This window comes from Sander lucioperca, chromosome 11 (genome assembly GCF_008315115.2).
Source record: "Sander lucioperca isolate FBNREF2018 chromosome 11, SLUC_FBN_1.2, whole genome shotgun sequence".
NCBI classification, from domain to species: domain Eukaryota; kingdom Metazoa; phylum Chordata; class Actinopteri; order Perciformes; family Percidae; genus Sander; species Sander lucioperca.
The window spans coordinates 3,087,728-3,107,020 of NC_050183.1; the positions used below are offsets into that span (position 1 = coordinate 3,087,728).

Below are 19,293 nucleotides of genomic sequence, written 5' to 3' on the forward strand. Positions count from 1 at the left end.
GAGAAGTTTGAAAGTCTGATGACTAATTTGGGGAACTCAGGATGTGGTTTTGCAGCAGCTGATAATATTTTGTACACTATCACTTATTACTACAAACTGCTGCAAAAAAATGAATATTTGAGTTGAAAATACCATTGTCAAAACAGATTTGTGATGTATTTCAGCTTCTAGAAGTTACACTCACAACCCAGCTGTGCTTTGCAACCAGAAATAGAGCGGCAAAACCTACTTTGGCATGTGTTCTGAGTATGTATGAGTTATTTGACTAATTGATTCAGCTAAGCTTGATCACTTCTGCTCACTTCTGTCTCTTTAGTCTTTATATCTAGTTGGAAAAGCATATAGTTTTACAGCTGGGAGCTGGTTTATTGAAATCCATTGACGAGACCCAAGGGTAATTACAAAAACATGAATCTGAAAATGACCTCCTGCCTAATTGAAGTCTCAATTTCATCAACAAATTACAGAGAAGAAGAGTTCCACGTTTTACTCAATTATCTTTGTTAGGCAGATAAAAGTTGCAAATACTGTAGTTAAAGGGAAAGTGTGTTTGAAAATAATATTGAGGCTTATAGAAGCCATACATCTGTGAAATGAGCAAAAGCATGCAAACCTACAACAGAATGCAATGGACTGAGACATTTTTGAGGCAAACATGCCACAAAACAACTCTTTAAGCCCTAATATATTCTTAATAAAACAAAGATTCTCAACATCAAACTCTGTCTTTTCATCTTTTGGTGCCATGTGATGATGATCAGTTTGATGGGCTGTGTTACTGGCCGTCTGGTGTGCTCCAAAGATCCACTGATGTGAAATGCCTTTTCACTAGATCTATAATCTGTATGAATAGACCTACTTACAGTGGATTCTGATGAAATAAATTGATGGTGATCATTTAAAACAAGTATATATTATAAAGAATATAATATAGTATTTTCTGGTGAAAGCCTCAGTTGGCGAAAAGGTCAACAAATTAATTTTAACCCTGAAGAGAAAGTAGCTAAAATAGATTTACTCTAAGGAGGTGCCTGACGTGCACCTTTCGAAAAATGTAACTACACGTCGAGCATGTCGCTCGGCCGTTGCTTGGTAGCGTTGCATTTCCCCTGACTCATTTCCTGGTTCTCCTTCTCCATAAACAACATGAAATCAAGGAGAGGGTTAACTTTTCGTGCTACAGATTTCCCACCTTGGTCAGAAAACACAGGGGGGACACTTTGTTTCTTTCACTATGACTCTAGAGGCGGTACTTGCTACAAAGCTAATCACAGTCACTCTCTCACTTCTCCCTCGCTCTATCACCCACTCCCCACACACACACACACGCCGGCTCGACGCACACACCAGCACACAAGTATCAGGCCACTTACTTAGGCTACGGGGAAAGCTCTGCATGGAGCCTCCGCAGAACTGTAATCAGGCTTTACTCTTTCACCCAGACACTTAGGCATGTAGCTTTTGGCTGCCTGAGTGTGTAAGGCCAACATGTTTTAACCTGCCAATACACCTTGCACACTGAGTCCAAAGTGTTTCATTATTCTCTTTGTTGCGGAAAACTTAGCAATACGGGACAGGCGTCAAGCAGTGAGGATGACTTTGTGGTCCTCTCACTTAGATAGCGCAATTCCCAAATGGGGCTAATGAATAAATGGCAATAGCAAGAAGCTTTCAATTAGCTGCCTCGAGCACAATCACTACTGTATAATCTTTCCTACATCCTTTTGTTTTGTAATCACTACCATACCTGATTCCAAGCTGTACTGCAATCATAAATAAGTCCAATACATGTTTAAAGCAAAACCATCACCATGTATAAAAGCAACGCTATTTTATTACAATTGTAAAAAATAATACAAATGTCCGTCGTGCAACATCACACTACTGCTTCAAAAGGAATAACATATTTAACCAAAATTTTATATTTCTGAGGGAAAAACCATTAAAAAAGCTGTTCTTTGTATGTGTGACAGATATTGTCCTCATTTTCATGCCAGGCCCAAGTCCTTCATGCATGAAATATGTATGATGGCCATGTGAAAAAAAAAACAAAGACAACAAAGACAAAATGCAGATTGATTTGTTTTAATTAAACTTTGGGGGAATTAATTCCCTGCACCACAAAGGAGATAAAGCAAGTAGTGTGCGTGTTGCTTTCTACTCATCTCGACAGTAATAACCTGTCATGAAGTTGACAATCAGAGACAAATACTGACCTCTACTGTAGCTGCTGTGCTAAGTCAAGCACCCAAAGTGTAGTACAAATACGCACTGTACTGCAGTACATTCAGTTGTGATTACAAGCATTCTACTAATCTAGCAGGTCTGCTGAATAGACATTAAATGTTTCTAGAAATATTGGTGGGGACATGTTTAATCTGTTAACCCTTCAAAGTGAACAACAGGTAACTTTTCTAAGAGGCCTCAGTCTTCAATAATCATCTTGCCAAGTCAGTAAACCCTGTTGAAGTCCTTCATTGTAACATCGCTACTGTATCAGCACAGATATCCATCACTTCTATACTGAATGTCCTCTGTCTTGTTGCACCAAATACATTTAGAGTTACTTCAGATCAACGCACTGTGGATCCGAAGTGTTGACGGTGAGCCGTCTCATTTGGATGTTCAGCTCACATCTTTCATGTGAAAGAATTGTCGTCCATCCTCTTGTCCTCAGTAGTAATAGCTTCCGAAAACTGCCACCACACAGAACAAGCTGTCCTGTACCCAAAGGTAAAACACAGTTTATTGGAGAAAAAAAAAGAGCTTTTTGAGAAGTCTCTCCCCCCCGACATTTAAGTGAACAGAACAAAGACACCTACGTTCATGAAAACATCTTCTGCATAGTTGTCTGTGTCAGCATCCCACAAACACCTTGAAGACATCCTGGTAAAACACATGAGAAGGTCATGGATTAATTTTTAAAGGTCTAAACTACTACTTAAAAAACCTTTTACAACGTAATGCAAAATGCCCTTTAAATCAACACTATTTTCTATGATATTTACTATATAACATTTTTGTTGACACTGAGTCAGAGGGAGGTTCCAACTCTGGTATTTTTGAGAGCTTTATTTACATACAAGAGGTAGGCAATATATTAATAACACCTATTAATATAAATCAATCTAATAAAACACTACTAAACTACAGACACAAACATTAGTTGAGTCAATACATATCTGACAGCGCTGATCAAAATCAAACATTGTGGTATTGATTTATCTAACTTTACCTCAAACTACCTTCATAACCACTACATTTTAAGTCACCAATTTATTAATTTAGCAGGGTATTTATTTACTAACATTAACATTGATGATAAAAATGTGAAGAGTAAATATTAGCTACTAGCTACTTCCACTGAAATGTTGCTAGAATAATGCCATTTTAAAACCATAATCGCACAGCAAAAAAAGAAGGCTAAACATCAGGAAATACGAGTTAAAGGAACACGCTGACTTATTGGGACTTTAGCTTATTCACCGTATCCCCCAGAGTTAGACAAGTCCATACATACCCTTCTCATCTCCATGCGTGCTGTAATGCTGTCTGACAGCTCCACCGGTAGCTTAGCCTAGCACAGAACATGCAGGTGAATGGTTCCACTAATCCTACTGTTCCGAATTGTGACAAAAGTGACAAAATAACGCCAACATGTTCCTATTTACATGTTGTGATTTGTAGAGTCACAGCGTGTACAAAAAACAATGTAACATGAGACACAGCCATCTTCTAACCGTAAACAAACCGGGAACTATATTCTCAGACAGGCTTGCTGCAAAGCAAATCATTCCGCCCAAGTACTATATTCTTCCGCCTGAGAATATAGTTCCCGGTTTGTTTACGGTTAGAAGATGGCTGTGTCTCATGTTACGTTGTTTTTTGTACACGCTGTGACTCCACAAATCACAACATGTAAATAGGAACATGTTGGCGTTATTTTGTCACTTATTCGAAGCAGTAGGATTACTGGAACCATTCACCTGCATGTTATGTGCTGGCCTGATGCCGCTGGAGCCGTCAGACAGCCTTACAGCACGCACAGAGATGAGAAGGGTATGTATCGACTTGTCTAACTCTGGGGGTTACGGTGAATGAGCTAAATTCCCAATAAGTCGGCGCGTTCCTTTAAATAATGCTGTCGGCTCACTGAGTCACTGAATGGAAAAATGTTCTTGGAATTTTAAAATATCTTGTTCTTACTTTTAAATACACTAAAGTTAAAGTTATTGTGTTGTTATTGCCACTCAGTTGTAAAGATTTTTGCGATTAAAAAAATACTAAAATTTAAGCAAAATGTAACTTCAGGACAGCAGAGAGGTAAGGAAAGTGTGCTTATACTGCTAGAGATTCTGTGAAAATAATGAACATATAGTGTGCTGTTATTGCATCCCTGGTCTTGTGGCTTATATTGCGGCTTGAGCATCCCTGAAGTGCACAATACAAACTCAACATCCTCTAATTTGCTTAAATTTTCTGTTTATCACTGATGAGTTAAAAATGAAAGGTTGATGGTAAGAAGAGCCAAAGTTAGAGATAATATCCCCACTAAAATAGCGTAGTTTTATAAAATGTAACAGCTGTTTCTTTGTTTACTACTAGCAAATAATCACTCACTTGACTCCTTGTCCTCGTTGTTCTCCAATGACCACCTGCACAACAAGCTTATATCTGTCAAACCCTGCATCTGTTAAAGAAGAGAAATGAGATGTAATAGTGTATATCAGTAACTGTGCAACATTATGCAGGGACAATACAGGGATGGGTACTAATATGCTACACTTACTGTGTAGCATTTACTTAGATAAAACAGTTAACTAGTAGGACTTGTTTTAATAAAGACATGTTATTTTGTTGACTATATTTGTAATGACAAAAATTTTGTTTTAAACCATTTTATTCAGCTTTAATCTTTTGGCTAGCTTTTGTATTTAGTTCACATTGCACTTGGTTTCCTTCTCCAAGAGATTCAGCATAGTTCTGGCAGCAAAATCAAGTTTCATAATTGGCAGATCATCTTCAGTATGTAGTGTAGCTTTGACAATCAGGAGGATAATGAATGTTTAAAACTTCTTATGATACATTTCCAAAGCAATCTAGGTTACCCCAAAAGGTTCAATCATTACTTTTTCACAATCTAATTTTGTTTAGTTCTATTTTGTTGGAGGATCATTTTGCTTGCTGTGTATTCTGCCTACATCAGTTTGTGAATTAACAAATATTTACTGTATTTACAACAGTACTTGAATGTTCTATCCTTTGGAGTTATAAAATAAGAAATGGAGAAAGCATCAGTCACTCACTCTTCACTTTGTCCTTAATATCGTCTGCCAGTGAACGGGACAGCTCTGAGACTTCCTCTGAATCATACAGCATCCCAGACAGTCGCTCCCTCACAATTTCACGAATGCACTCCTTCACAATGGCTGACTTAAACCTGAATGATTAAACAGTGAGCAACAAGGCAGGAGATTAACTTCGATCAGCTCCCACAGGCCACAGTGGCCAAGACTGATCACCCTCTCTCAGTACAGTATGGGTCACAGAGCTGTAGAAATCTGATGGTTCTACTTTTTTATTAATGGCCCACACTATATTTGAGTAACGTGTTTTACATTCTGTAGCCTATATTTTATATTCTTAATCTTATACATAAGTACGTACTTTATATTCTAATTTTAGATGTTTGTTTTAAATTGAGTGCCTTCTAACCCTAGGTAAACAGTGAAGCAGACAAGTGCATTAACGTTACGACTTATCATTTAACGTCACCAACATTAGGCTGGTGACTGGAGACATTTCCCTTCACATTGGACCATATTGTCACATTGTCCTACAGCCATTACCTAGCTAACTACAGTATTGACACCAAAAAAAAAAACATAGCCACGTTATCTACGTTACATTGGCGCCAATCTTAACAGTTCATGTTAAAATGGCACAACACGTTTAGTTAGCTAGTTACACTAAAAAACTACTAAATAGTGGCTACCTGAGCGAACAAAACATATCTAGCTAAGTTAGCAATAAACTCGCTGGCTAAAAGCTAACTTCACCCGTAATAAGTCATATTTAACCACTTTGACCAACTCACTTGTACTGATGATTAGGTCGTATGAGGTATGTATCGGACCCCTCCATCGCATGTCAATAACGTAACGCTAGCAAGCTAGGTAAAACAATATGATATACAACAAGCAAGAGGAAATAAAGAAGTCCGACTTGCTAACAAGCTAGCTAATCGTTGCAGAGTTTCATCCGTTACCATAGCGACGTAATTTCCTATTTTCCGGTTTCAAAATAAGAGTACGGTAAATACATTTGTACTGGCATCGTTTACCTAACTTCATGGCGTAGGCTACTTAAACCACTTATTTATAATTTGTTTTACGTTTATCTATATCAGATTCTAGTAAAGCCGTTTTCATTTCTCCTAGCCTTAACTTCCACATGCACTGGTATCAGTCCAGGGTTGGTATCCAAAAATGTAACACATGGAGCCAATTCACTAACCATCTTCATCATGATTGCTGAACTCCTGCTTTCAAGACAAGGCCTCATCAACTGCAGCCAAATCAGAACATCTCATTTGGCTGCACTTACCTGAGAAAAGAAGCACAAAGTGCACTGATTTCAGAAGCAAATTGACTACTTTCTGGTTTTAAAGATCGGTCTCCAGCTTTGATAGCATAGGAATAGCACTATCCTGGCACATTCTCACCATGCTCACTCTCATTCTTGCTTGTTTTTGCTAAGATATAAAGGTTAGATTTAAATCACACAAAACTAAAAGGAAAAAGTAAAGTATTTCCACATTACACTGTACCTATTAAAATCCACAAGTATTTTATCAGGTATCTCATATAGGCCAACTTAAACTATCTGCATCAAGATTTTTACCAATTTAACACGAGTAGTTAAATGCAGAGCCGAACTGCACCAGCGAGTCAAACAACACAAACCAATAATTCTGTTTAAAATATGAAGATATATAAGAACAATTAAAGGAACTCATTTTGAATTCCAGATCAATTGTCTAATGTTATTGCAGCTAATTGTTGAACATGGTGTGATTTATTACATTTAGTATTGATCATTATCTACAGGCCCTTGATGATATACAAATTACAATACCAGTAATTGAATTACTCTCTGATCTAACATTAAAACTGCAAATGATGGGAAATGAGCCGTTAGATCTTAATATTTGCATTGGTTTGTTTAATGAGCCACTGACAAGTGTCTATGTGCTTCTCCTGGAAGAGATTAAAGGTTTATGAGTTAATTGTTTAGTGTTAAACACCACTGACTCTTGTAGTTCCTTCACTAATAGCTGAATGTTACGCAGGATGTGTAAACAGCGAGGGTAGCCATGATATTGGCATCAAATAAAAAATAAAAAAAATGATTTATTGCACAATCAAGCCTGATAAACACTTTTAATCTCTTGTTTCTAATGATACATTTTCAGAAAGAACAGAAGTTAAAATTTGACTTATAGTTGAAATGGAACCATGCACACTAGAAGGAGGTAGATATTTTAGGAGTGATCGTTCACATGGAAACAATGATGACAGTGGATCACTTTCAGTAACGTAAAATTACTTCTGCAAAATCATGCCATGTATTTAAAAAATATATAGTAAATATTATTCTTAATCCCCTGCAAGATAAAAGACAAAGAAGACAGGGCAGTGTTGCATGAATACCACTGGAAATTGTTTCAGTTTCATTTCTTTTGCAGTCCTTCACTAGTGAGTGCTTTGAAGAGATCAAAACTACACCCAAAACTTAAGGAAACCAGGTGTACACTTTTAAGTTTCATTTCCCATTAACTCTGTATTGATAGACTTATGGTCTCTCAACCTAGGCATGATGACTCATTCTCACACGTTGTTTGTATACAGTGCAGAACAGCTGTCCGTGTTTTGTATCTTCTTGATCCACCAGCATCACTGGAACTGACAGGATGGCAGAGCCAGAGTGGACAAGTATCTTCCAGATTACAGCAAAGAATCTTAAAAACTCCTGGCGTCTGGAGTTTGATGAAAGCATTGTGCCTAACCGCCAACTACCGGGCTGGAAGAAGTCTATTGTTTACACAAGTGCACGGTCAGTGTGATGGACTAATGTTAAAAACAGTAATTGGATTGTATACACAGTATGGTACATGCCAGGTTAATATACTGTAAATTTTAGTTTAGGTTTATTAAGGTTTGAGTGTATGTCTATGTACATGCATTGTATAAGTTGTGTGGACAAAAATCACATGGTCACATTAAATATGGTGACTTACTCGTGTGTATTTTGGGGGGGAAAAACTGGTCCCCACAATGTAAACCACTATATTTAGATTTGTTTTGGGTTAAGGTTAGGTTTGGGTAATGGTCAGGTTAGAGTTCAGGGTATCAATGTAAGTTAATGCCATGACTAGTGTGACAGAAGCTGGGTTATAGAGTTATAGTTATATTGACGGAGAAATAATGTCATTGGTAGAGTTTGACCTCAGTTGATGAGGCCAAAGAACCATAAGTCTTGCAAAAATGTCAGAACAAAGATTATTCTGCTTCCAAATGTTTCTATAGCTAATACTTGAGTTTTACTTGTCATTTTGTTAAAGGTTCAACTGCAGCAAGTGTGGAAGACGCTGGTCTTCCAACAAGGTGATGGTGGTCTGCAGCATGCGCCTGGAATACGGGCAGGGCGTTGTCAAGGTGAGGCCCTCCCGTCAAAACTGTAAGATTTGCAGCGACGCTCCGATGGAGAAGCCAAGCATCTTCTCAGAGAACATCAAACCCCTCCTGCAGAATCTGGTGGAGAAGATAAGAATCAAATGCTACAATGAAGACCTGGGCAGAAAGAAAAAGTCCTTTAGAAGCTTTGATGCCAAAAGTCCCCATGAGCCTGCACATTGTGAGGCCTGTATGCAAGGCATCTGTCCAAAGACAAAGTACTATTAGCAAAGCGTCAGTTGTATTAGACTTTCCCTCCTGTCATTCTGTTACATTGTATTGCTTGCATCTTTTTTATATGATAAAGTGCATGTAAGCTTTCATAAATGATTTATTCTTGTTGGTTTTTTCCTGTTATCAATTTTCTTTAAAATGTTATTTTGTCTTTTCAAAAGCATTAAACAAGCCTTCTCTTAAGCAGAAATGTGTTAGATAATCAAAGCTTATGCAAGCAATAAACTAAATGTATTTGTGATTTATGGTGTGGGTATTTTGTGTTTTCAATTAAATTGGTCTAATTTATTTATTATTTGTATGAATGATTCACTAAAACATAACATTTACAAAAACATATTTGAACGTGCAGACAAATATTTTAGAAAAGTGGGATATTGTACATACGTATACATAAAACCAGCAATGTTAAGCACCGTTTATTTGCACTTGTAGTTCCTTCACTAATAGCTGAATGTGACTCAAGATAATGTGTAAACAGTGAGGGCAGTCATGATATTGGCTATGTATAAGAATGATTCATTGCACAATCAATCTGGTAAATACTTTTAATCTCTTGTTTCTAATGACAAACAGAACAGAAGTTAAAATGGGAGTTTAAGTTTAAATCGAATCATGCACAGGAGAAGGTAGAAATGTTTGAGGAGTGACTGTATATCCATTTCTCTATGTGGAAATTATGAGAGTGGATCAATTACAGTAAAGTAAAATTACTTCTGCAAAATTAGGCCATCTGTTTGAATAAAGTTATAGTATAATATATTAGTTTTCATCTCCTGCAAGACAGAAGACATAGAAGACAAGGCAGCATAATACCAGCAAGTGGCAGTGTTGCATCACTACAACTGGAAAACGTTTCAGTTTCATTTATCTTGCAGTCCTTCACTTGGGAGTTAATCCACACATATCTTATGTGTGTGATATATTAGTAAATTAAAAGACTTTCACCCAAACCGACACAATTCTTTTTTTAAAGATTATTTTTTGTGCTTTTTTTGCCTTTATTGTATAGGACGGCTTAAGACAGGAAAGTGGGAGAGAGAGAGGGATGACATGAAGCAAAGGGCAGAGGGTCAGAATCTAACCCGGCCCGCTACAGCAAGGACTGACCCTTTTGGCTTTCCATATTTTGGCTTTCCATACCCTATGTACATGGGCGCATGCTCAACCCGGTTGAGCTAGCAGGGCGCCCCCAAACACAAACAAGTAAGTTACATGTTCATTGCATGGGCTTTCCCTCTCTTTATTTCTGTGTATAAACAGGCTATCCAGCAATTCTAGTGACGAATGTTTTATATGCTTAACAACTGCCCCTTAAAAACAAACTTGCCATTTCTCATTCTATTCATATTATAAAACTAGAACTGAAACTTAAGGAAACCAGGTTTACACTTTTAAGTTTCATTTTCCCCAGACTCTATAGTCATGATGAGTCATTCTCACAAGCTGTTTGTATACTGTGCGGATCAGCTGTCCGTGTCTGTCGCTTCCTCAACCACCAGCAACACTGGCACTGACAGGATGGCACAGCCAGAGTGGACATGTATCTTCCAGATGAAAACAAAAGATCTTAAACAAGGAGACGCCTGGCGTCTGGAGTTTGATGAAATTATTGTACCTGACTGCCCAAACCCAGGCTGGGAGCAGTACATCAGGAACACATGTGCAAGGTCAGTGTGCTGGACGTAACTGTTAATCACTGTATATTATCTATTGTTATCTATTTGTTACTTAGGTTAATACAACTTATAGTTTAGTTGATGGATTTGTGTGTATTTATACGCACTTGTACCACTGTAATGTTTTATATATGAAGTTTTGAACAAACTGATTGCTATCTAAAGTGTTGGTGGAGTGATAGTCACACTCTCTGTTGGTTGTAAATCAAACTTCCCTGTCTTTTGGTGCTCTAGTGCAACGTCTAGTAGTTCTACATGACATATATAGAACCTTTAAGTTGTGTGGACAAAGTATCTTTGTGATTTGGAGACAAAAACTTGTTCCCACAATGCAAAGCTTTACATTTTAGGGTAAGGATAAGGATTAGGTTAAGGTTAAGGAAATTATAATAAATTAATGCAATGTCCAGTGTGACAAAAATTGGGTTATTGTAACGTTAGAGTTATATTGAGAAACAAAATAATGTTATTGGTAGGACCATAGATTTTAGACTGGCAACGTTTGAATGAATGAGTGACATTTTGTTAAAGGGCCAGTTCATACTTTCTTTCTTAGACTTAATTGTATCCTATGTCATTTTCAAGGTTCAAATGCACCAAGTGTGGAAGAGGCTGGCCTTCCAACCGGGTGATGGTGGTCTTTCACATGCGCCTAACATCTGGGCATGGCATTGTCAAGGTGAGGCCCTTCCGTCAGAATTGCAAGCAGTGCAGCGGAGCTCCAATGGAGAAGCCCAGCATCCCCTCAGAGAACATCGACATCCTCCTGGAGAATCTGGTGAAGAAGATAAGAATCAAATGCTACCATGAACACCTGGACAAAGGACACAGGCCTTTTATTAGCCTGGATGTCAAAAGTCCCCATGAGCCTGATCATTGTGAGGCCTGCATGTTAGGCATCTGTACAAGGAATTGAGCTTGTGTGGCTTTTAAGCCAGCCTTGTTAATAACTTAAAAGAATTATTATTATTTGTTAGCTCATATTAGCAAAACATTATAAGACTTTTCCTCCTGTTATTCTGTTTCATTGTATTGTGCCCTTTATCATATATTTATATATATGATGTATATGATTATATATATACTGTATATATAATCAAGTGCATTTAAGCTTTCATATTTATTCTTGTTGGCAGTTCATTGTCTTTAAAATATGAATTGGTCTGCACAAAGCATTAAACAAGCCTGTTTACAATCAGAAACGTGATAGATGAATAAAGCACATACAAACAAAAATCTGAATGGATTTGTGATTTGTAGTGTGGGTATTATCTGTTTTCAAATAAATTGGTCTTATTTATGTATTATGTAATGTGTAAATATGACACAAAATGAGAGGAGAATAATTAAATTTACAGTCAGTCATCTCAGTTCGTAAACATACATTATACAAATACAAATACAATCAGCATAATATACTGTAAAGGTAAAATAAACAGGAAAATAATAATTTAAACAAAAAATAAATAAATGAAAAGTGACAGACTTCACTAAAAGTGGCGACAGCAAGTGTTCTTCATTAAATAGTTCTGGGTAGATATTAGTTGCCTTTCTTATTTGTTACCAATTTAAGAGACTCAGTACATATCAGTTTCAATTCAGAATAGTTTAAAGAATGGAAACTTTGTAATATTGTAGTTACATTTCAATAAAAAGTTATGTTATTTGGGATAAAGTACCATGATGAGTCTGGTGCTCTTCAATCTATTGACCATTTCACCTTAAAGGTGTAATTCAAGTCCCAGAAGTCCAGATGTTCATATCCACCTTTATCCTTAGAACCAGAGAGCACCACTTTTTTTAGATGATGGTGTCTTTTTTTTCATACAAAGTTTGTGAATATGCCATTCATGTCTTTACATGTTGAATTATGGACATTAAGGGAGAGGGCAGGATACATTTTGACACTTAAAAGTATGTATAAAGGAGTCACTGATATAAACTGATCCGTAACAGTAACAGCCTACAACACTTAAATATAAAATATAATATTTGGACAGGTAAAGGTGAGGATTTTAGAAAATTTGATATTTTGCATAGGCTATATGGTTATTCTTTTTTCATGGATGGTAACAGCTGGGTGGTAAAGTGTCTATGGCACACAGAAAAGGTTCAAAGTTCAAAGAAAAGGCCATGACTGTCTGTGTGACTAAACATCACCACAATAGCCTCAAAGTTTCAATAAATTCAGCAGTGTCCTTCACAATAGTTACAATTTCAATGTACGAGGCTTACATTGACTATTTTTGTACATGTGTAGTCAACAAAGAGATTGTTAGAGTACCACATTGTGACAACTTGTTGAACAGCCATATTATAATATACAGAAAGGTTGGTTTGCAGAAGCATTTTGTGTTAACCTTGTTATTTTTGACGGACAACATTAATATAAAATGAAAAAAGGTTGGCTGGCAGGAGGTCTGGGGTGACACCAGAGGACACATGTTTCTCACAGGCCATCCACTGTTTATTTGTGTATGACCAGCAGGTGTGACGCTGATGCTGCTGTGGTCAGTCCTTAGCATCTGCAAGTCACACACTGTGGTACAATACATTAACTGTGGTTCATCTTTGTTTTGTACAAAACCACCTACAGGGAAAGTAGCTGCCGTGCAGTTTTTTTTCCATTTCCCACATCATTTGCCAGGGGTTTGTCCACATCACGCTTGGTGTACAGTGGCACTTTGTATATCACAAAGTCACAAAAGGCTGAAGTTAGTCTTGCAAGAGTGAATTTGCCAGGTAGGTGGTGAGTATGCCTTAGCTGTCTGGCAATGGTTTTTTATGGATAGATGACTATCCTGTTCATGCAAGTGACAACTAAAAGAAAATGTTCCCATAAAGCAGGTGATGATTATTCTGTGTGCTTGTCAGACAACTGATAGTGAAGAAACTGCTCTTATCTGACAACTGTAGAAATCATGGCACTCAAGGATACTACACTGAAGGTAAAGAATATTCTCCTGGTTCATATTCTGTATGTTGTGAAGTGTTATTTCTGAGCCTAAACATTAGTTATAATAAATACTTTCTGATAACCCTTTCTTAAATAATAAATAATCAATGGTTTTTAATGTTTTAGTTGTTTAAATTGAAACAATTATTATCATATTTGTTTCATTCTAGTCTCTCCCTCCATCAGCCAGGCCCACTGTGGTCACGTTTCTCGTTCTTATACCAGGTAAGCCTTTTGGAAAGCATTGCATGTTTATACTGTATGGTGTCAAAAAATATAAGGATGAATAGAATCAAAAAGTGCAGGAGAACGTGTATTACATGTACACAATGTATAATGTATGTGCAATGTTGTAAGCCAAATACTGGATAATTTAAATAATTTGTAATGTGCATTGAACTGGAAATAAGTTCATCAAAATCCCAGTGATTGGACTTTTCATTTTTTAATCGTCTTGTTAGCTGCGTGCAGTGCCATCAAGCTAAACTGTTCTCAGCCCAACCAACCAGCCCTGCTGGAGGCTCTGACTCCATTCTTCAACCTGAGCTCCATACGACCCGTCATGAACATGACCACTTGCACCAACATCACCACAGACTTTACCATGTATGCGATAATAGGAGTGGTATGTTTCAGTTCTTTGTAGATAAGTTTGTGCCATTGCTTATTTTGCATGACTATGTGTCACTTATCTTAGAATAAAAACTATTCAGATGTAAAGTACATTAGGCAAATCACTCACAAGTCATTTTATATATCAGGAGGCGTTATCGTGTTTTTTGTGCCTAAAAGCAGCTATTCTCGTCTCTTCAAGGATGAAAAGGCTCAACTCTTGCTCACTTACCTTTGGCTAACTTATGTAAGTACTGCAATCAATCCATTTTACGTAATGTCTCAGTCAGTGATATAGGGATATATGCAGGATTATGTTTTGTGAATGATGTGATTATTACTTATACCGTACCTGCTCGGTGCACTGACAACAGTTTTGTTGTTTTTTTAGCGGTGGATGAACGAGTTTGTCAGCTGGGACCCAATCAAGTGCGGCACCAACGTGATATCTCTTCCCAGAGAGAAGTTTTGGGTGCCAGATATTGTAATTAATGAATTGTGAGTATATATATATACTATTAGTGTGTGTGTGTGTGTGTGTGTGTGTGTGTGTGTGTGTGTGTGTGTGTGTGTGTGTGTGTGGTGAATAAACCATGTTAGCGATACAATACAACATTTTCTATGACTATTAGGAACAATACACGTTTGGTGCTCTAGAGAGTATTTCCAGCAGCAGGACAGTGTTATGTGGGATTGATTCAAAATAAACAGCAGTGCCCATGTACATTGTAATAAAGGACAACATCAGGTTTTGACTAAACAGGCAATACTTGTTCGAAGGATTCATTTGTTGTTGTTGTTTTTTTTTTTGACAAATTTAGGTTAAATTTAAATTAAATTAAAGGTCTCATATTGTAGACATTTAATTCGTAACTTCTGTGCTTGTTCCTTTCTTGCAGTATGGATGAAAACACAGCCCCCTTTGTCCCGTATGTGTATCTGTATAGTGACGGTCTGGTGCATGATGCTCAACCAGTCAGAGTTGTCAGCTCCTGTAACCTCGATATCTACACCTTCCCCTTCGATGTACAGAACTGCACTATGACTTTCAGCTCCTACATCCACTTAGGTAAGGCACTTTACCAGTTGTCTCGTTTCCTTTGAAGACTTCTGTATGTCAGTTTGAACATAAGTGTCCATGGAATTTAAATGTTAGAGGCAGTAAGTTCTCTTTGTCCTGATACCAACTTCTATTTAGGGACACTTAGAGTGCATTTTTTGTGATACTATGGCCACTTACCAAAGGAAAAAAAATGATAATAATCATGTATTTAATAAAGTTTGTTTTTGCCTTGACTTTACAGGATAATATATTTCTCTAATCTTCTCTCCCCAGCGATGGACATAAAGATTTTCCTGGGGAAAAGTCCAGAGGACATCACAGAGTACTCCAAGGAGGTGATGACCACCATGGGGGAGTGGGAGCTGCTGGATATCACCACCCACAAATACAGCCATGTCCTTAACGATAGTGATTACATTGATGAGCTTTCATTTCATGTAGGTTGATTGTAATGTCTGTAAATTGCAATAAATAGACCTTAAATTGCATTCCAGTCTCAGATTGTAAGAGTAATGTAATGTAATCAGGTTGGAAGCAAGCAAACCTGTTGTGAAATGACTTGCATTTGTCCAACACTCTTAGAAATATCAGTCCTATTGAAATCCTAATTGAGCAGTTACAATAACAATACTGTATGTGGACAAAGTTATGAAAACATTATTTCAGAGCAAAAAATTTAAAAGCTCAGACAGTTTTCAAATGTTCACAGAAAAGTTACCTGGCCAAGTGTTTTGTTTCTTCCCTATGCAGATCAGAATTAGACGCCGGGCCACCCTCTATGTGGTGAACCTGCTGATCCCCAGCTGCTTCCTCATCACAGTGGACCTCTTCAGCTTCCTGCTGCCTCCCCAGACTGTGGACCGGTCCACCTTCAAGATGACCCTCATCCTGGGCTACACTGTCTTCCTGCTCATCATGAATGACCTGCTGCCTATTACCGGAAACACCATACCTCTCATAAGTCAGTGTTTTTTTGTTTGTTTTTTAAAGATGATTTTTTGGGCATTTTTTAGGCCTTTATTGACAGGACAGCTGAAGAAATGAAAGGGGAGCGAGAGGGGCGAATGACATGCATCAAAGGGCTGCAGGTCCGAGTCGAACCCAGGCCCACTGCGTCGAGGAGTAAACCTCTATATATGGGCGCCCACTCTACCAACTGAGCTCTCCGGGCGCCCATCATAAGTCAGTGTTATTCAGACTCACTGTATTTACTGAAACATGTTACATTGCAGAAAAACTCATGCTTTCAAAGATCTTAAGCACATGGGGCTTTGGGGCAGGTAGTGTGGACAAGTATTAAAGTAAGTATTAAGTATTAAAATTGGCTGCAATTTTGATTTCCATGCCCCATTCCATAAACAGATAATGTGGGCAAATGATGTTCAGATTTACAAATAATTTACATATGCATTTCCAGAAAGGGTACAGAGTGGTTTCTATGTTTGACAAGCATAATGAATATACAGTAAACACATTCTGACAGTGCAAACCTCTACCCTGTCTCTCTCTGCCAGATGTGTTCTTCTCTGTCTGCCTGGCTCTGATGGTGACCAGTCTACTGGAGACCATCCTCATTACCAACCTGCTGTGTGGCTCTGCTGACTTCTCTCCCGTTCCTCGCTGGATCCAAGTGCTTGTTCTGCAAATTTTGGGCCGCCTCATTTGCCTGCCTCAGAAGACTAAAGAACTAAGAGATTTAGGTGGTTTAATACATGCGTACGAAATTTAGCAATGAAAGATTACAGAAAATTACTGAATATACAGAGTGAATCAGATGGATTACCATGATTGTTTATATAAATACACCACATTGAAGGAGTGAATGTAATGATCATTTTTAAATTTCAATCTTTTCTTCCTTGAAAACTAGACATGAAACCCAACGCTGTGGTGGCACAGCAAAAAGCAGAGGAGAGGGGGCCAGCGGTGGAGAACAAGGCCCTGCAGGAGCTGAGGAGCCTGAGCAGAGACCTCCAGGCCGTCCGCCTTCAGGTGGAGCAGCAGCTGGGTGGAAGCCAGAGCTCGGAGGAGTGGATCCAGGTGGGTTTCATCATAGACCGCCTGCTGTTCGGCCTCTACATCCTCTTCATATCAGTCAGCTTCTTTACCATCATCATTATCTGGGTAAACTCGTACAGTCAGTAGACATCTGCTGTCTGTTTTAATGGGCTCCATTCATGTAGCTATTGACTCAAACGTTTGTTGATTTGTTATCAATACATGATAGATTTGTTGTTTTGTTTGGAGCCAAGACATTACATACTCTAAAGTTATTGTATTATGGTTATATTATCTTATATAATTATATTGGACATTAAAATAACTCTACTACATTAATTAGATGTAGTTCTAAGACTTTTGTGTTATATTGTGCCACTCTAAAATGGAGGAAAACCATTGTATACAAAATAAAATTACTTAAGAAAATCTCATTCAGTTTTCGATTGACATTTATTTCAAACATGATAATCATGTTCCAATTGTTTTCCTATTTATTCATTCATTTTAATGCCAGTTTTGAATCCTATATTCTATTATTCATATTACGCAAACAATATCTCTAAAATTATTAAATAAGTAACTAAACACATTTTAAAAATCAAAGCAGCAAACACTTGTTTAGTCACACACAGAGTGAACAAAACATTGGGTACACTAAAAAGGGTACACTGCATGGCCAAAAGTACGTGGACATACAATCAAAAGGTTTTTACTCATTGCTGCAGTGATTGGTGATGTCAGGCACTGATCTGAGCTTTCTGTGCCACAAAGTCTAAAATATCACTCAATGCTGCTGCATCAAGATGTCCAATAAAACCAATGGGCCCACCCAACATAAATCTTGATACTTTCGGCCATATCTTGTATCCAAACTCTATAAAATGCATGCACCCACTTACCATAACATAATAAATCAGTTCTACACTGAACTTCTAAAAAAAACTCTTTCCAATATGTTTTTTTTTTTATCACATTTACGTGTTTTGTAAAATTAAAATCTGCAAATCCGCACTAATTGATTTCCCACTGATGTTGACAACCTTGACATTTCACACTTTCCCTTTTGGGTGGTAAATAAAAGATATTTAACTAATATTTTCTGATGGTTTCCTTCTGTTGGGACTTTGTGGGATTCAGGGCTTTTCAGGCATGCCACATTTTAAATGAACCTACCTCTAGATGTAGGACTTTAAGAGCACTTACATTAACAAACAAATTTATTTTATATTTTATTTTTTACATTTCTACTTATCTAGATCATGTCTGTATTTCACCCGCAAAATGTGTGTAGACAACTTTACACAACAGCCCAAACTACCAGCACACTCAAACTAACAACCAATTTTGACCCAATGTTAATGTTTTTAGTGCTGCCCGCTGAAAGTCAAGCCTTCTAAGGTTCTATTCATCTTCATCTCTGTGCTCATGCATGGTAAGTACAGCTCATATAGTTTGATACAGTGTGTATATACTGTATATATATATATATATATATATATATATATATATATATATATATATATATATATATATATATATATATATAAATATCATGATTCCTATTGATTTCCAAGAGTTATGATTTAAGTCAGTCCCTTCAGTTTAGTTTCATATAAAGGAAGTCAAAAGGTTTTGAGTTCATTGAGGCATTGTAATGATTTAGCAAACTGAGGCAACTGTGTACAATCAAGTAAAGGAAAAATGTATATTTATTGAACGTCATTAGTCATTTTATCAGAAGATTTGATCTAATATCTAAAGAAGCCCTGAGAGGCAAGCGAGAAGAAAAAAATTCTGGTGATCTATTTTCTATGTCTGATCTAAATTGTTTACTCTCCTGTATTTATGACTTAAGATCAGGTGAAAAAAAAAGAGGTTTTGTCAGGATCATTTTTCTGTTTGTATTGTAACACTCATTTCAGCCAGAAATTCAGAGTCTGAAGTGCACCATTACCTCATGTTCTAAATAGGACTAAAGCATTCATGTTTCCTTCCAGTTTAGTTTTAATGGAT

The 19,293-nt window shown here is 37.2% G+C and overlaps 5 protein-coding genes across 6 annotated transcripts; 4 read left to right on the forward strand and 1 right to left on the reverse strand.

Moving 5' to 3' along the window:
• Nucleotides 1–1,816: 1,816 nt before the first annotated feature.
• Nucleotides 1,817–6,341, reverse strand: tctex1d2 (Tctex1 domain containing 2). 2 transcript variants are annotated; one of them, XR_004898845.1, is made up of 6 exons: nt 6,098–6,341; nt 5,307–5,440; nt 4,621–4,690; nt 2,823–2,886; nt 2,440–2,721; nt 1,817–2,347 (listed from the first exon to the last, which is right to left on the reverse strand). XR_004898845.1 is itself a non-coding variant. In XM_031307369.2 (5 exons), exons 1-5 carry the CDS (start codon nt 6,142–6,144, stop codon nt 2,674–2,676), a joined length of 363 nt encoding a protein of 120 aa, XP_031163229.1. In that variant the 5' UTR covers nt 6,145–6,341; the 3' UTR covers nt 1,817–2,673. The 2 variants fall into 2 exon arrangements, 1 of the variants encoding a protein (XP_031163229.1); XM_031307369.2 differs by having other exon boundaries at nt 1,817–2,721.
• A 1,501-nt stretch (nt 6,342–7,842) lies between these two features.
• Nucleotides 7,843–9,210, forward strand: LOC116055389 (receptor-transporting protein 3-like). The gene is made up of 2 exons (XM_031307368.2): nt 7,843–8,115; nt 8,624–9,210. Exons 1-2 carry the CDS (start codon nt 7,973–7,975, stop codon nt 8,961–8,963), a joined length of 483 nt encoding a protein of 160 aa, XP_031163228.1. The 5' UTR covers nt 7,843–7,972; the 3' UTR covers nt 8,964–9,210.
• Nucleotides 9,211–10,372: 1,162 nt separating this feature from the next.
• On the forward strand, nt 10,373–11,665 carry LOC116055388 (receptor-transporting protein 3-like). Its single transcript, XM_031307367.2, has 2 exons — nt 10,373–10,639; nt 11,234–11,665. Exons 1-2 carry the CDS (start codon nt 10,395–10,397, stop codon nt 11,562–11,564), a joined length of 576 nt encoding a protein of 191 aa, XP_031163227.1. The 5' UTR covers nt 10,373–10,394; the 3' UTR covers nt 11,565–11,665.
• A 1,696-nt stretch (nt 11,666–13,361) lies between these two features.
• Nucleotides 13,362–17,072, forward strand: LOC118496278 (5-hydroxytryptamine receptor 3A-like). The gene is made up of 9 exons (XM_036007359.1): nt 13,362–13,596; nt 13,775–13,829; nt 14,066–14,229; nt 14,419–14,463; nt 14,608–14,714; nt 15,116–15,285; nt 15,553–15,687; nt 15,989–16,240; nt 16,794–17,072. The coding sequence occupies exons 1-9, from the start codon at nt 13,570–13,572 to the stop codon at nt 17,006–17,008; spliced, it is 1,170 nt and encodes a 389-aa protein (XP_035863252.1). The 5' UTR covers nt 13,362–13,569; the 3' UTR covers nt 17,009–17,072.
• An 8-nt stretch (nt 17,073–17,080) lies between these two features.
• On the forward strand, nt 17,081–17,654 carry LOC116055489 (5-hydroxytryptamine receptor 3A). The gene has a single exon (XM_031307506.1). It carries the CDS (start codon nt 17,152–17,154, stop codon nt 17,422–17,424), a length of 273 nt encoding a protein of 90 aa, XP_031163366.1. The 5' UTR covers nt 17,081–17,151; the 3' UTR covers nt 17,425–17,654.
• Nucleotides 17,655–19,293: the final 1,639 nt, after the last annotated feature.

Excerpts from the sequence above, each read along its gene's own strand:
- LOC116055389 (XM_031307368.2), top strand. The coding sequence starts at position 7,973 with ATGGCAGAGCCAGAGTGGACAAGTATCTTCCAGATTACAGCAAAGAAT. Across the intron at positions 8,116-8,623 it reads ATTGTTTACACAAGTGCACG|GTTCAACTGCAGCAAGTGTG; the intron begins GTCAGTGTGATG and ends ATTTTGTTAAAG.
- LOC118496278 (XM_036007359.1), top strand. The coding sequence starts at position 13,570 with ATGGCACTCAAGGATACTACACTGAAG. Across the intron at positions 14,715-15,115 it reads GATATTGTAATTAATGAATT|TATGGATGAAAACACAGCCC; the intron begins GTGAGTATATAT and ends CCTTTCTTGCAG. Across the intron at positions 16,241-16,793 it reads AAACACCATACCTCTCATAA|ATGTGTTCTTCTCTGTCTGC; the intron begins GTCAGTGTTTTT and ends TCTCTCTGCCAG.
- LOC116055388 (XM_031307367.2), top strand. The coding sequence starts at position 10,395 with ATGATGAGTCATTCTCACAAGCTGTTTGTATACTGTGCGGATCAGCTG. Across the intron at positions 10,640-11,233 it reads ATCAGGAACACATGTGCAAG|GTTCAAATGCACCAAGTGTG; the intron begins GTCAGTGTGCTG and ends GTCATTTTCAAG.
- LOC116055489 (XM_031307506.1), top strand. The coding sequence starts at position 17,152 with ATGAAACCCAACGCTGTGGTGGCACAGCAAAAAGCAGAGGAGAGGGGG.
- tctex1d2 (XM_031307369.2), bottom strand. The coding sequence starts at position 6,144 with ATGGAGGGGTCCGATACATACCTCATACGACCTAATCATCAGTACAA. Across the intron at positions 5,441-6,097 it reads CGACCTAATCATCAGTACAA|GTTTAAGTCAGCCATTGTGA; the intron begins GTGAGTTGGTCA and ends TTAATCATTCAG. Across the intron at positions 2,722-2,822 it reads CAGAAGATGTTTTCATGAAC|GACAGCTTGTTCTGTGTGGT; the intron begins GTAGGTGTCTTT and ends CTTTGGGTACAG.